Source organism: Phaethon aethereus, assembly GCF_964289735.1.
Source record: "Phaethon aethereus genome assembly, chromosome: 1".
NCBI classification, from domain to species: Eukaryota; Metazoa; Chordata; class Aves; order Phaethontiformes; family Phaethontidae; genus Phaethon; species Phaethon aethereus.
The window spans coordinates 206,886,760-206,900,661 of record NC_138575.1 but is presented as its reverse complement, the minus strand read 5'-3'; the positions used below and the strand labels follow the sequence as shown (position 1 = coordinate 206,900,661).

The following is a 13,902-nucleotide window of genomic DNA, read 5'->3' as shown; positions in this document are numbered from 1 at the left end:
CAGATACTTTAAAGGCAATAGTAAAATAGAAATACTCTTTTTATGTGGAGATGTAGATAGAATTTCAGGTGTTTTTAAAATATTGATGTAATTTTAAATTGTTTTTCATTTTTATTTTTAGACACTTACTCCCTTTTATATGCATAGCCTTCTCTTTTAGTGTCTCCCTTTCATATGATGGGGAAACTCCCTCAAAATTCAGGGCTGATTCTGAAATACTACAAAACATGGTGATATTTTAACAATTCTTTTGGCTAAGTCCTGTATATGTGGCAGTTAGGAACAGACTTAGTAAATGTTTATACATGAAATAATGCCTGTACTGAAACACTTGATTACCTCTTATAGCTTGTAGTTTAAGATATGCTAGTGTAGGCTTTTATTCTTACATATATCCACATGGAATCTAGTGGGTTGCATTGCTTAGACTTCTCAAAAGAAACCGGTGGGAATCATGTTCAGAACAAGGAAAAAGAGGTGACATTTCATGCAGGCAAATAAACTGGTAGAATTTGTTGGCTAAGTGATATTCTGAGTGGTAAAGATTTTCATGAGTTCAAGGACAGACGTGAATAGAAGAGAAATTGGCTGACATGTCATAGCCAGAAACCACATGTGGCTATTTAAGTGCCATAAGTTGAAAATAATTGGTGTTGAGGGAGGATACTCAGGAAGGTGTCAAATAAGGTAGCCCTTTTTCTTAGTGTTCTTTAGGCATCTACTTATCGTCACTGCGAGATGTTAGATATGGGGCCTTGAAATGAGTCAGTATGGCTTTTCTTATGTTCTTAGGACTACTGAAGTCTGAGTTAGTAAATTCTCATGGAAATTAGAGACTTAAAGACATGACTGTACAAATAATTAAAATACTTTTGAGTACAGAAATAGTCCTTTTGAATTTAGTGACATTGGTTATATAAAGTCAAGAAATTTTCTATTTGGAGGATAGACCTTAATCCCCATAAAACTGTATATATATGCATAATGGTTATAAATATTTCAATACTATGAGTAATTTTCCTTGTAAGCTATGACTTCTATTTGTAGAATTATGAGGGAAATTTTTTCTTATTAGGGTGAACTATAGACATGCATAGATCTTAAAGATGTTGACATGTAAGTATACTACTGAACGTTTGCTATTTTTTAATCTTTTGTCTTGAAGCACCATCAGGATAGATTGTTTAACTGTTAATTGCAACCCTGTGAAAACTGTAATTGATGATTTCATCCAGAAGTTGTATGACGTTCTTGTTATTTCTTTGAGAAAATCTATTCAAGGTAAATAACTTTAACGAATAGTATTTTTTTTGGTTTTGTTGCACTTGTGGACATTTGTGTTAATGTAAATACTGTTTTTAAGAAATATATCACTCTTGGGCACAGTAAGCTGCAGAAATCACAGTGCAGAGAAGGTAAACTGTTACTAATTTTTCACCACAGGCCTAACTTAAGACCCCCCTGATGTCCATATGCATCTTTCCCATTCGCTTGTTTTGGCCACAGCTGTTCTGGAAGTAAAAGGATACATATGAACATTATTTTTCTTGTTTCTTTTGCCTGAAGGAAAATTTCTTTGTTGTTTCGGGGAAGAAAATGTATTTGATGTTTGAGGGAGGAAAATTTCTTAGGCATTTGACAGTAATTAATGGAGACATCATGAAATGTCATTAAAAAGTTTAGTAAATTTTTCTTTCACAAATTGAAATGCTTCATGAAGAGTCTTTAAATAATCTAGACTTATTCCATAGAGTTACTTGTCACTTAGATTGTCAAAATGCAGAGTGTCTAAATGTTCAAAATATTTCCCTATTTTTGGATGGTCTGTCTGTATCTGGAAGAGGTAGACAAAATGGAATAAGGTGTAGATGATGAGAAATACCAGTGCTTTGTGCTTTAAATGTAACAATCAGCCCAGGAAACACAGAACAGGGGTTGTGCAGAAAGTGAATTATTTCCATAGTCTGAAAGATTAATTGTTTTCTGGAAGACTTATTATTCTTTGGAATTGTAGAGCTCCTTTCTCAGTACCAGAAAGATCTACCTTGGTAGGGAAATACAGCGTTATAGCTTAATCAGGCTTTTGTTTGGGAATCTTTTCAATATTTAAAACAAGGTGGCTTTAGTTATTTAGTTTCTTTAAAACAAACAAACAAACAAAACCCCCAAACCCCAAAAGCATATTTAACATTTTCTCCATTTACCCAAAAAAAGACCTATACAGATTTTGAAAGTGTATGAATAAATGCCTCATGTATTTATATTTAATTCTCAGAAGGGACTCTTGATGCTTAGGGTCTAAATCATACACTGAACACTAAATCCTACACAGTGGATTACATTTAAAAAGCTATGTGTAAACACAAACGTGCATTTTCTGCTGAAGCAGCATATAAGATTGGGGTCTGCAATTTTTTAAGCATATGCTTTGCATACATTATCATATGTTATGACAATCTTGTATCACAGTACATTTGTCTGACTTGGATATTTATTACTACAAATATTTTCTCCATGATAACTTTGTTTTCCACATTTATATAGCTCAACTGTGTGATGTTTCTTCATTTCTCACTGATGCCATGGAAACATTGGTGATTAGGCCCCAGACTGTAGAGGAAATAGCAGAAGATAATTTAAAATATTTAAACCTACACGAACGAAAAGAAGGGGTAAGATACTATTTTATCATATCCAGAACAACAGCTATCAAAAAATGTAATTGCTTTCTAGTGTGGAAACTTATATTTCATATAACTAGTTCAGAACATGCAGTGGCCATATAGGATGAGGGCAGTGGTCCATGTAGCACAGTATTTTGTCTCCATCAGTAGAATAAAGTGGCTACCTAGGGGAAAATACAAAATCGGTGTAGCATATTTGATGCTTTCCCACACTTCTAGCCTCCAACCAGAACCTTTTTAGTTTTGTGTGGTTCCTGAGCATATAGTAACACTCAGTGGATTTCTCTTCCACAATCTTACCTCATGTCCTCTTGAAAGCAAATACACGTTTGACATCCAAAATATCCTCTGGTAAAGTGTAGATCGATTACCCATTACATGAACGACCCCTCCTTTTATTTTTTTTTCACATGCTATCTGTTAACTTCATACCGTTTAAGTCTTACATTGGAAGAGATGCAGACCAATCAGTCCCTATTTTTCCTTTTCATGACATACGATTATTTTCTTCTTTGTTGTGTCCTGTATCAGCCATCTCTTTTCTAGATTAAAGAGTTTTAGCTTACCTAATCTTTTTGTATACATAAGCCCACTCATAACTTTGATCATCCTTGTTGCCCTTTGGTAAGTCTTTTCTAGTTTTGCCATTATCTTTTTCTATGGACCAACAGGATATTGTACAATTTTTAAGATATGACCAAACCATGGATTTATATGATGAAATAGCAATATTATCTTTTTTATTCTCTTTTTGATCCTTGTGACTCCTCACACTTGATTTACTTCCTACTGCTCAGGTTAAGCTGCAATTTTGGTAAAACTGTCTCTCATAACCCCAAGATATCAGTCCTGAACTGCAGTCACTAGCTCAGAACTCAACTTGTACATGTGAAATTTAATTTTTCATATATATGTCACTTCATGGTTATCTACTTGAATTTCACTTGTTACCAGTATCATCAGTCACTATTTCTTCTAAGTTAGTTCTGCAGTTCTTCACAGGTGTACTATTTTAATACCTGGAATAACATAGTATCATCAGTAAACTTTATCATCGCACAGGTTAGTCTCCTTTTCCAACTCTTTTATAAAGACCTTGAGCAATCCAGCACAGGAGTGTACAGAACTCCATGGGTGACCTTTTTCTGTTGCAGGAACTAGCCATTTCCTCCTGTCTCTGTTTTCTGTCTTTTACCCAATTAATTATCTCTGCAAGGACCTTTGTTCTTATGTCAAGGTTACCAGGTTTCCTTAAATGCCTTTGGTGAAGGTTTGTGTTAAAAGCTCTTTGGAAACCCAACTGGAATATGTAATTTTCATTTCCTTTATCCATACCCTTACTGATGCCTTTAAAGAACTCTGGTTCTACAAAATTGTCGAATTCTACAAAAGCCATATTAACTCTTCCCAACCAGATAATATTTATCCAGAAAAGGATTCAGTTCTAAATGAATGCATCTGAGTTTAGGTGTGTATATACAGGTGCCTGTGGGGTGTGTGCTGTTAGTACACTCAGCAGAAATCTGGTTCAGTTACCCACAGGTGCAGTTCTAGAGTTACTGAGGTGCATATCCAACATCCACACAAGACGGGCAGATATAACAGAGGAGTTCTGGGAGGCCTCTGTGTTTCTGTAGTTGCAAGTGGAGGCCAGGCCAGTGCCCTAGAGCATCTCTAATGGCCCTAGACATGTATTTGTGAGAAACTGAATCAAGTCCCTAGTGAATGTAGTCAGCTGTAGCCTAGAGTGATCCACTGATCCTAGACACCTTGTGGCTGATCCTCCTGAATTAATTTTTTAGCTCCATTAAGAGCTCAATGCAGTTGTTCATACATAGGTGTGTAATGTTTTGGGGAAGTCCTGGCATATCTGAGAGGTCCATACAAGGCTGGCAGATATGATAGGATGTATGGGAGACCCATAACTTTTGGGGCAGTAGATGTAAGGCAAATGGGATAGAGTAGGGGATCTCAAGTAATTCTGGAAACGTCTGTCATTAAATGATCAAGACCTCGGTAGACCTCGGTTTCAGTGTTCTTCTTTGGGGATAACGGTGTTTTAGATGCCTACTTAACAAGCCCATGTACAGACATCGAATTTTAGCTTAATCTTTATCTTGGATACAGTTAACTGTTTGGCTGCTAACTTAGTAAGGACTGTGTTAGGCTGGGTACAAATATTTACATTTTGTAGCACCTCTGGGAGAATTGTTGGATGTTGAAGAGAATTAATTCTGTATAATTTACAAAACAGTATTGCTCCTTAGCATTAGTGCATGTGGTCATCTCTTAATTTTTAAAGGAAATCATGTAACAGGACATGTATGTGTTTATTCAGTAAACATGTATGTGTTTATTTCAATTTCAGAAAATTAACTCCATCCCAGCCAAAGCCGGCACACATACATACATATTTACTGAGTTCTGTTGCTCTGCTGCTGTTCTTGAATCTGATTGAGTGGATTTCTGCAATATATAAAGAGGCACTTATCTGTTTCATAGTAAATATTCACTTCTGTATATCCCGTGTCAGGATCAAGATTTAGAATTTCTCTAAATACCTCAGATACTATTTTTTTGAGTGTTTTAATGTTATTGTATGAACAGTATTAAAAAAGCAGCTATATATAAGCATACAATCTGTGCATACACAGTTGATGATTCTTATGTATTTGCTTATAGTTTTGGATAAACAGGATTTGCTGAAGTTTTACATACACACATATTTTTAATCTGTTTGAATTTAGATTTTTCTCCTGTTTCAAGAAGCTGAAGATAAAAACAAACTTTTGCGAACTGTGGCCGGTGCAGGTTTGGACACTATCAGTAACCTAAGAGCTACATGGGATAAATTTGAATTAATGATGGAAAGCCACCAGCTTATGATTACAGAACAGGTAACAATGAAAGATTAATATTTTACCTACAAATGTTGAAGTTATTTTGAATAATCCTGGAGAAATATTTTTTTCTTAGATTAAATCCATAAATGTTCTCAGTTCAGTGTTAACACCAATGTTGCTGGTGAGAGTTCAGGGAGAGGCTTCAAAGGAAGAAAACTATTTAAACAATAATGAGGTGAAACTTCTGTTGAGCTGATGCTGAAATGAATGTTACATTGTTGTACTTCTGTCTCAACTTTCTGGTGACAGAGATGGCTTAATGAATGCAATGCTTACCTGAGGGAAACAGGGTAACAGTTAAAAGATAGCATTTTTATTACTTTATAATGCTTTTAGTACTGGTGCTTGTTATAATCTTTTTACATAACTTTTCACACAACTAAACTACGTGCAGTCCTGTAATTCCAGTTCATAGGCAAATTGCTGAACTCATTTGAAGTTCTGCTGAAGATATCAATATGCCATACAAATATAGCAACTTGTCTATGCGCTCTAAGATGCAAGCTAAATAGGTAGCATAGGCTGAATAAATAGGTCTCAAATACCAGCATAAAAAAAAAAAAAATTAGTGCCCCCTTTTTCATAAAAAACAGAAGAATAAGGATGAACTATTTCCTTAGGGTATTCTACAAGAAGTTTTTTGAGTTTGGTTTTGATCAAGTTGTGGTTATCAAGTTTTGATTTTGATACTTTGATTTTGATCATAGTTGTAGTTATAAACCATTGAAGGAATTTAATTTTAACTCTTGTTTTACAGATTGAAATGATGAAAGGAAATGTGATTTCACGTATTAACATATATCTTCAAGACCTGGAAAAGTTTAAAGCTCGCTGGGATCAGCTAAAGCCACGTGATGATGTCATTGAAACAGGTGATCAGGATGTGCTTGAGAAAAGTGCTCAGATCATAAAGGAAAAAAAAATAGAATTTAATGAACTTGAAACCGTGAAAGAAAAGCTCATGTATGTATGTTTATTTCCCTGTATACCTCATTCATTAATGTATGGATCTTTTGCAGCAATAGTATCTCAGAAATTGTTAATTAACTTTTATCACAACGGATAATATAAGGAATTTTATTTTATTTGTATTACATGTTTTTCATTAGTTTTTCTGGGTCCTTTTTGTTAATTTTACATAACATGAATTTCTCAAGCTAAATTTTTCAGAAGATTTTTGGAATGAAGAATTCAAGAAGTCTTTTAGTCTTTCACATGAGGGAGTCTGTAGACTAAAGGCTTTATTCTGACTTCTGAAATCTCACTAAGAGAAGGTTTGGGACATTGGTCCAAGAAGGGGGCGTTATTACTTCCATCCTCTTGTAACTTAAGTGGGCAAGAGTGCATCTCTCCCATTTCTTGAGTAAGTGTCCTATCTGATAGACTGTTGTACAAAAGGAAAGGATTTTGCTCCAGGTGCCTACTTTCAGTAAACTCATTATTACAAATCTTGAGTGGACTAAGTTTTCTTTTCAAATTCTTAGCTTGGCCCTTAATATGATAGTAAATAAAATTAGCATATTCTTTCTACCTAACAGGAAGAAGCAATCAATTAAAAATAGTTTTCTTTCAAGCTCTTGTTTTTGGGGTCAAAGTAATTCAGTTTTCTCATAAATGAGAAAGAAATGAAAGTTTATGGAAAATAATTGTGCATATGGGAGAAGATTGCTCTGTAGAAGAGTTATTCCTCATATTCTTTTATTATTTTTATTCAAGAAGGTGATTATAAGGAAATTATAGTTGTCAGCAATGTTCTTCAATGAAGCCAATGGCTTTTCTTAAAAAAGTATAATTATTTCCATATGATACCATCTCTTAAACCATAAATGTATAATGGAATAATGTAATGTGTAATACAATGATCTTTTTATCCAGCGAAGAATGCCATCATTTTAAAATGGAAGAGCCTGACTTCTCATTGTCAAAAGTTGTATGTCAAGATATTAAGAGTTCTGCAGAAGTTTGGGCATTGTATGAAGATTTTTATCAAGGTTTTCAGGAAAAAGCCAAAGAAGACTGGATTACATTTAGGTATGATTTTGTTACTTCAGTTTTCATGGACATATATGTGTGGTTGTAGTACTGTGTTGCTATAACCTTTCTATATTTGATTTTCATGCAGGAGTAAAACATACCTATTTGAAGAATTTTTGTTTAGCTGGCATGACAAAATGAGGAAGATGGAAGAACATACTGTAATGACAGTAAAATTGCAAAAAGAAGTGGACAAATACAAAGTAAGATGCTAATTACAAAAAAGGATATAAAAAAAGTTTTGGTATATACTGGGTAATATACTTCATTCTGTAGCTCATTGTTCAGTTCTGATAATAAAATCAGTTACAATTTAACAAAATATCTTCTCATACTGTTTTGAACATTTCACTTACTTTTGAGAACCTTTTAGTTCCTTACAGTGAACAGGAGGGTCATAACAGTTTACACAGAGATACATTTAGCAATGAGTTTTCCTCATAGTTGTACTCCTAAACATTAAATCCAGAAATTTAAAAAAAAGTACTTTAAGAACGTAAATTTTTGTTTTATTTGTATAGCGTGTCACTCTCTAATCAAACAGTTACAATTTTCATAAAGACTGGATGGATTCACATACACATTTTTCCTATAGATGATAATTCCACTCCTAAAATATGTAAGAGGGGAACATCTTTCTCCAGACCATTGGCTGGATCTCTTTCGTCTTCTGGGTCTTCCCCGAGGCACTACACTTGAGGGTTTGTTATTTGGAGATCTGCTAAAGGTGACAGATGCCATTATAGAAAAAGCAATGGAACTTAAGGTATGAATAATTTCAAATAAAGGTACTATATTTTATGGTTTATTTTATGTAGTTTACCCTGTTCTGTGTGCATATTTATATTTTCATTACAATAGGAATAGAATTTACATTCTATTTTTCAATGGAAAATTTATTGCAAGCTCTATAGTTTCAAATTAAATGTATTTATGCTTTTTAAATAGGATTTGAATTGTCGGGCCCAAGGTGAAGTCACAATCAGAGAAGCATTACGTGAGCTTGAACTCTGGGGAGTTGGAGCTGTCTTTACACTAACAGATTATGAAGATAGCCAAGGCAAGACTATCAGGCTTATTAAAGACTGGAAGGACATAGTCAACCAAGTTGGAGATCATCGCTGTCTTCTGCAGTCCCTCAAGGACTCTCCATATTACAAAGGTTTTGAAGATAAAGTGTCCATGTGGGAAAAAAAGCTGGCTGACTTGGATGAGTATCTGCAGAATTTAAACCAAATTCAAAGGAAATGGGTCTATTTGGAACCAATATTCGGTCGTGGAGCTCTGCCCAAAGAACAGGCTCGTTTTAACAGAGTTGATGAAGACTTTAGGTTAGTGTAATGGAATATGTCTTATTTTTTGTAGTATCTTTGACATGTGTAGACTAGAACATTTGGAATACATATAGAGATGAAGGCCAGCAACAGGAATTCAGTAGATATAGATGTGTGGCAGTAACATAGATCTGAATAAAGTTGGTAATGTAGGTTTCATTTAATGGGGTACATGTGAAGAAGGGAATCACATGAAATGTCAAAGATCATGAAGAAAGCAGGCAAACACAAGATCAATCTTGTCAACAGAAGCAGAGGTGATATAATTGTATTTTCAAGAATTATTTCTTGTTGAAGATAAGCACTTTGTTCACTACAGAAGTACCCAGATGGACTTTCGGGAGAAACAGATGGTTTATTTGTTCCAGACAAGTCAAAGATATAAAAAGGGAGGAGATTTTAGAAATGTAGAAAGATATTTACCATTATCTGTCTTGATTTGGGTTAAAATGACTTCTTAGAAGGAAGTAAAAGTCAAGAATTGTATTTTCTTGGTTTTGGGTAGCAAAATTTTGGCAAGAAACAGTTATTATATTACATTGGAGAGACATTGATGTAAATTCTGAAATGTTCATCATTAATACTGAAAGCTGTAAGTTACATATCAGATATTTATATGACTTACCAGTGCTTTAATTTTTATTTACCTAACTACCTGTATATGATATTTAGTTTAAAATTGTAATGGTGGTTTTATGAATTATTCATTTTTTTTCCTGTCAAGATCCATTATGTTAGATATCAAGAGCGACAATAGGATAACATCACTGAATGCCCAGACAGGAATAAGAAATACGTTAACTACCATACTTGACCAGCTTCAGAGATGCCAGAGATCTTTGAATGAGTTTTTGGAGGTACAGCTGGACATTGGTGTAGTTTTCTATAAAGAAAATCAATACGTTTGAATTTAAGTCAACAAAAACTGATTTATTTTGTTTTTATATAGGAAAAGCGCTCAGCATTTCCAAGATTCTATTTCATTGGAGATGATGACTTATTAGAAATTTTAGGACAGTCCACGAATCCTCTGGTTATCCAGTCTCATCTTAAGAAACTTTTTGCTGGTAATGCATTAATCTTCATTTGTGAAATGTTCTTATTTAGAAATGAGTTTCTTATAAGCTAGATACCTGTTGCAGAATTTTTTTCTCTCTTTCTGTTACTAGACATAAAGAATTAATGTTTGTCTTTAACAATATATAACTTCATTGCTGTTTTCTGATTAATAGGCATTAATAGTGTGAGCTTTGATGAAGGATGTAAATATATAGTTGCTATGAAGTCTGTAGAAGGAGAAACTGTGCCACTTAGAAATAAAGTTCTTCTGTCAAGTGATGTGGAGGTAAGAAAATCACGTCCAAGTATAGTTCAAGCGTCTTTGAGACATTATTTTGTACTGTAACTTTTGAGGTCTTTTCATCTCTTTGTCAGGTGTGGCTAAACAATTTGGCTTTGGAGATGAAGGAGACCCTGAAAAAAATGTTAATTGACTGTGTTGATGCTGGAAAAAAATCACAAGGTTCAATTGATCCATCGCTCTTTCCTTCCCAGGTAGTAGCTAATCCAATAATGCCACTGTGTAGTCTTAGATTTACCATGAAAGTTATTTTTTGAAGTCTCATAAGGAAGTATAAATATAGATTTGGAAGAAAATAACCCCAAACAAATCCATTTTATTAATTTATAGTAAGTATAAAAAAATTCCTAAAAATATGTGTTCTTATAATTCTTTTGTAAACATTTGAAATACTCAAGTCTTTTACATGGTGCCTGATCTAACATCCGTCTATGTGTTAAATTTGATGTAAATCTTGATCTTGGTTGATAGCGAATGTTACATGCAGGGCTGCTAAGAAGTAACATAGAGAAGCCCTTTTTGAATCTGATTAAAATAGAGTTTCTAAAGCTTAGCTGTAGCAGCAAAAATAGTCATGAACATGAAATTGTTTTATGCAATTTTGACCAGTAGCAGAGAGTATCACATATAATCACAGAATGGTTGTGGGAAGGGTCCTCTAGAGGTCATATGGTCCAACCCTCCCTGCCCAAGTAGGGCTACCTATAGCCAGTTTGCACAGGACCATGTCCACACAACTTCTGAAGGTCTCCAGGAATGGAAACTCCACCATCTGCCTGGGCAATCTGTCTAGTGTTCAGTCACTCTCACAGTAAAAGAAGTATTTCCTAACATTCAGAGAGAGCCTGCTGTGTTTCAGTTTGTGCCCATTGCACAGTGTCCAGTCAGTGGGCACCTCTGAAAAGAGCCTCGCTCCATCTGCTCTGCACGGTCCTTTCAGGTGTTTATAGAAATGGGTAAAATCCTCCCTTAGCCTTCTCTTCTCCAGGCTGAACAATCCCAGCTCTCCCAGCCTTTCCTCATAGCAGAAATACTTCAGTCCCTTTATCATCTTTGTGGTCCTTCACTGGATTGCGTCTAGTAAAGGTCCTGCCCTCATTGGATCCCCTATCACTTGAAAGAGGAAGTTGTCATCCATGGACTCCAGGAACCTCCTTGGATTGCTTATGTCCTGCTCTGGTGGCCCTCCAGTAGGTATTGGGGTGGTGGAAGTCCCCTATGAGGACTATGGCCTAGGAATGTGAGGCTGCTCCTATCTGTCTGTAGAAGGTCTGATCCACTTGTTCTTCCTAATCAGGTGTCCTGTTAGACACCCACTATAATGTCACCTTGACCTGTCCTCTCTTTAATCCTAACCCATAAGGTCTCAGCTGGCTCCTTATCCATCTGCAGACAGAGCTTTATGCACTCCAGCTGTTCTCTAACGTAAAGGGCAACTCGCCCTCCTTGTCTTCCCTTCCTGCCCTTCCTAAGTGAGCATGTATCCCTCCCTTGCAACACTCCAGTCATGCAAGGCACCCCACCACATCTCCATGATCCCAACAAGATAATAGCTCTGCAGCTGCACACATATCTCTAATTCATTGTGTTTATTCCTCATACTGCACGCATTAGTGTATGGGCATTTTAGAGAAGCACCCCATCATGCTGAGTTTCTGGAGAGGGTTTGGGGGATTTCTCCATAATGGTGTCTTGTGGGCACTTCCCTATTGACATGCAAGTGCTGGAGGTGACCCTGCTTAAGCCCCATTTTGTTGTTTTTTGCGATCCCTTCCTGTCACATCACCCATGCCCTTTGCTCAATGATCCTGTCTGTCACTCCCTCACAGGACTGCTGGTTACTCTTTCAGTCCCCCAGAATGTAGTCACTGTTATAAATCTTCAGATTGGCATAATTAGTGGAATTTTTTGTTACAGATCTTTCCAATTCCAAGTCTGACTGAACATTCATAGCTCAGACAGTGCTTTTCCAGTGAATGTAAAGTAATGAGAACATAAGTAGAGTGTAGAAACCGGAGCACAAAATACTGTATTAGCAGATCACAGAATCATTAAGGTTGGAAAAGACCTTTAAGATCATCAAGTCCAACCATCAACCCAACACCACCATGCCCACTAAACCATGTCCCGAAGTGCCTCGTCCACACGTTTTTTGAACACTTCCAGTGATGGTGACTCCACCACCTCCTTGGGCAGCCTATGCCAATGTTTGACTACTCTCTCAGTAAAGAAATTTTTCCTGGTATCTAATCTAAACCGCCCCTGGTGCAACTTGAGGCCATTTCCTCTCGTTCTGTCATGAGTTAGTTGAGACAAGAGACCAACCCCCACCTTGCCACAACTCCCTTTCAGGTAGTTGCAGAGAGCGATAAGGTCTCCCCTCAGCCTCCTCTTCTCCAGACTAAACAACCCCAGTTCCCTCAGCTGCTCCTCATAAGACTTGTTTTCCAGACCCCTCACCAGCTTTGTTGCCCTTCTCTGGACACGCTCCAGCACCTCAACGTCCTTCTTGTAGTGAGGGGCCCAAAACTGAACACAATATTCGAGGTGCGGCCTCACCAGTGCCGAGTACAGGGGCACGATCACTTATCAACTCCTGCTGGCCACACTATTTCTGATACAGGCCAGAGTGCTGTTTGCCTTCTTGGCCACTTGAGCACACTGTTGGCTCATGTTCAGCTGGCTGTCAGCCAGCACCCCCAAGTCCATTTCTGCTGGGCAGCTTTCCAACCATTGCTCCCCAAGCCTGTAGCGTTGCGTGGGGTTGTTGTAACCCAAGTGCAGGACCTGGCAGGTGCTCCTCAGCCTGTTGAATATGTGCTCAGCATGCCTGCAATATGGTAGTTTTGATCTGACATACCATTTAATGGGAAAAGATACTTTAAAAATATTGCTACCACGTGTTGTAGAACAGCAAAGGGACTTGCTGTATTAGATTACATTGCAGGTTTTTGCTAAATTATGTCAGGTTTTAAGATGGCTATATTTGTTCTTAAGAACATAGCAAATGTCTGTTTTTTTAAAAAAATTGATACAGTAAAATAATTTAAATATCAGACATAATAAGCAATTACAAATGAATTGAAAACCTATTTTTATTTGTATCTTCTGTATTTATAAAATGTAATTTGAACTTTCTCTTCCAAAGATTCTTTCCTTGGCAGAACAAATTCAGTTCACTGAAGATGTTGAAGGTGCTATCAAAGACCATAATCTGCAACAATTAGAATTGGAACTCATGGCTAAACTGGAACATTATACTAGCATTGATACTAGTATAGAAGATACTGGGAGTACAGGTATAAAAAAGATAGTTAATATATTATTATTTATAATTACTATGTAGTTATATAGTTTTTAACATTCTGATTATTTAAACGGAACATTATATAAACCTGTCTCGATTTGAGTTCATAAAGTTGAGTTACGTAAAGTTACCCACCTATTACTGCCAAGATTAGTGTATTAAATATTTCAGAGTGAACAATGCATTTCTATTTAGATTTAAAATTATCTTGGAGCATTTATTTATTTGCAAACCTCTTTAATTTTTAATAACTTTATATATGTTTTGGTTTATATATTTA

General features: G+C 35.9%; 1 protein-coding gene across 1 annotated transcript in view; it reads left to right on the top strand.

The window, feature by feature from the left end:
- DYNC2H1 (dynein cytoplasmic 2 heavy chain 1) overlaps positions 1-13,902 on the top strand; it is a gene marked incomplete at both ends in the record, with an annotated part of 192,488 nt that overhangs the window by 16,284 nt on the left and 162,302 nt on the right. Inside the window, 13 exons of the mRNA XM_082012188.1 lie at positions 1,166-1,281; positions 2,545-2,672; positions 5,432-5,581; positions 6,345-6,550; positions 7,463-7,618; positions 7,710-7,824; positions 8,217-8,387; positions 8,570-8,952; positions 9,680-9,812; positions 9,905-10,022; positions 10,188-10,300; positions 10,390-10,509; positions 13,464-13,614. Coding sequence (XP_081868314.1) covers positions 1,166-1,281; positions 2,545-2,672; positions 5,432-5,581; positions 6,345-6,550; positions 7,463-7,618; positions 7,710-7,824; positions 8,217-8,387; positions 8,570-8,952; positions 9,680-9,812; positions 9,905-10,022; positions 10,188-10,300; positions 10,390-10,509; positions 13,464-13,614 — 2,060 coding nt within the window. The remainder of the gene's footprint in view (positions 1-1,165; positions 1,282-2,544; positions 2,673-5,431; positions 5,582-6,344; positions 6,551-7,462; positions 7,619-7,709; positions 7,825-8,216; positions 8,388-8,569; positions 8,953-9,679; positions 9,813-9,904; positions 10,023-10,187; positions 10,301-10,389; positions 10,510-13,463; positions 13,615-13,902) is intronic.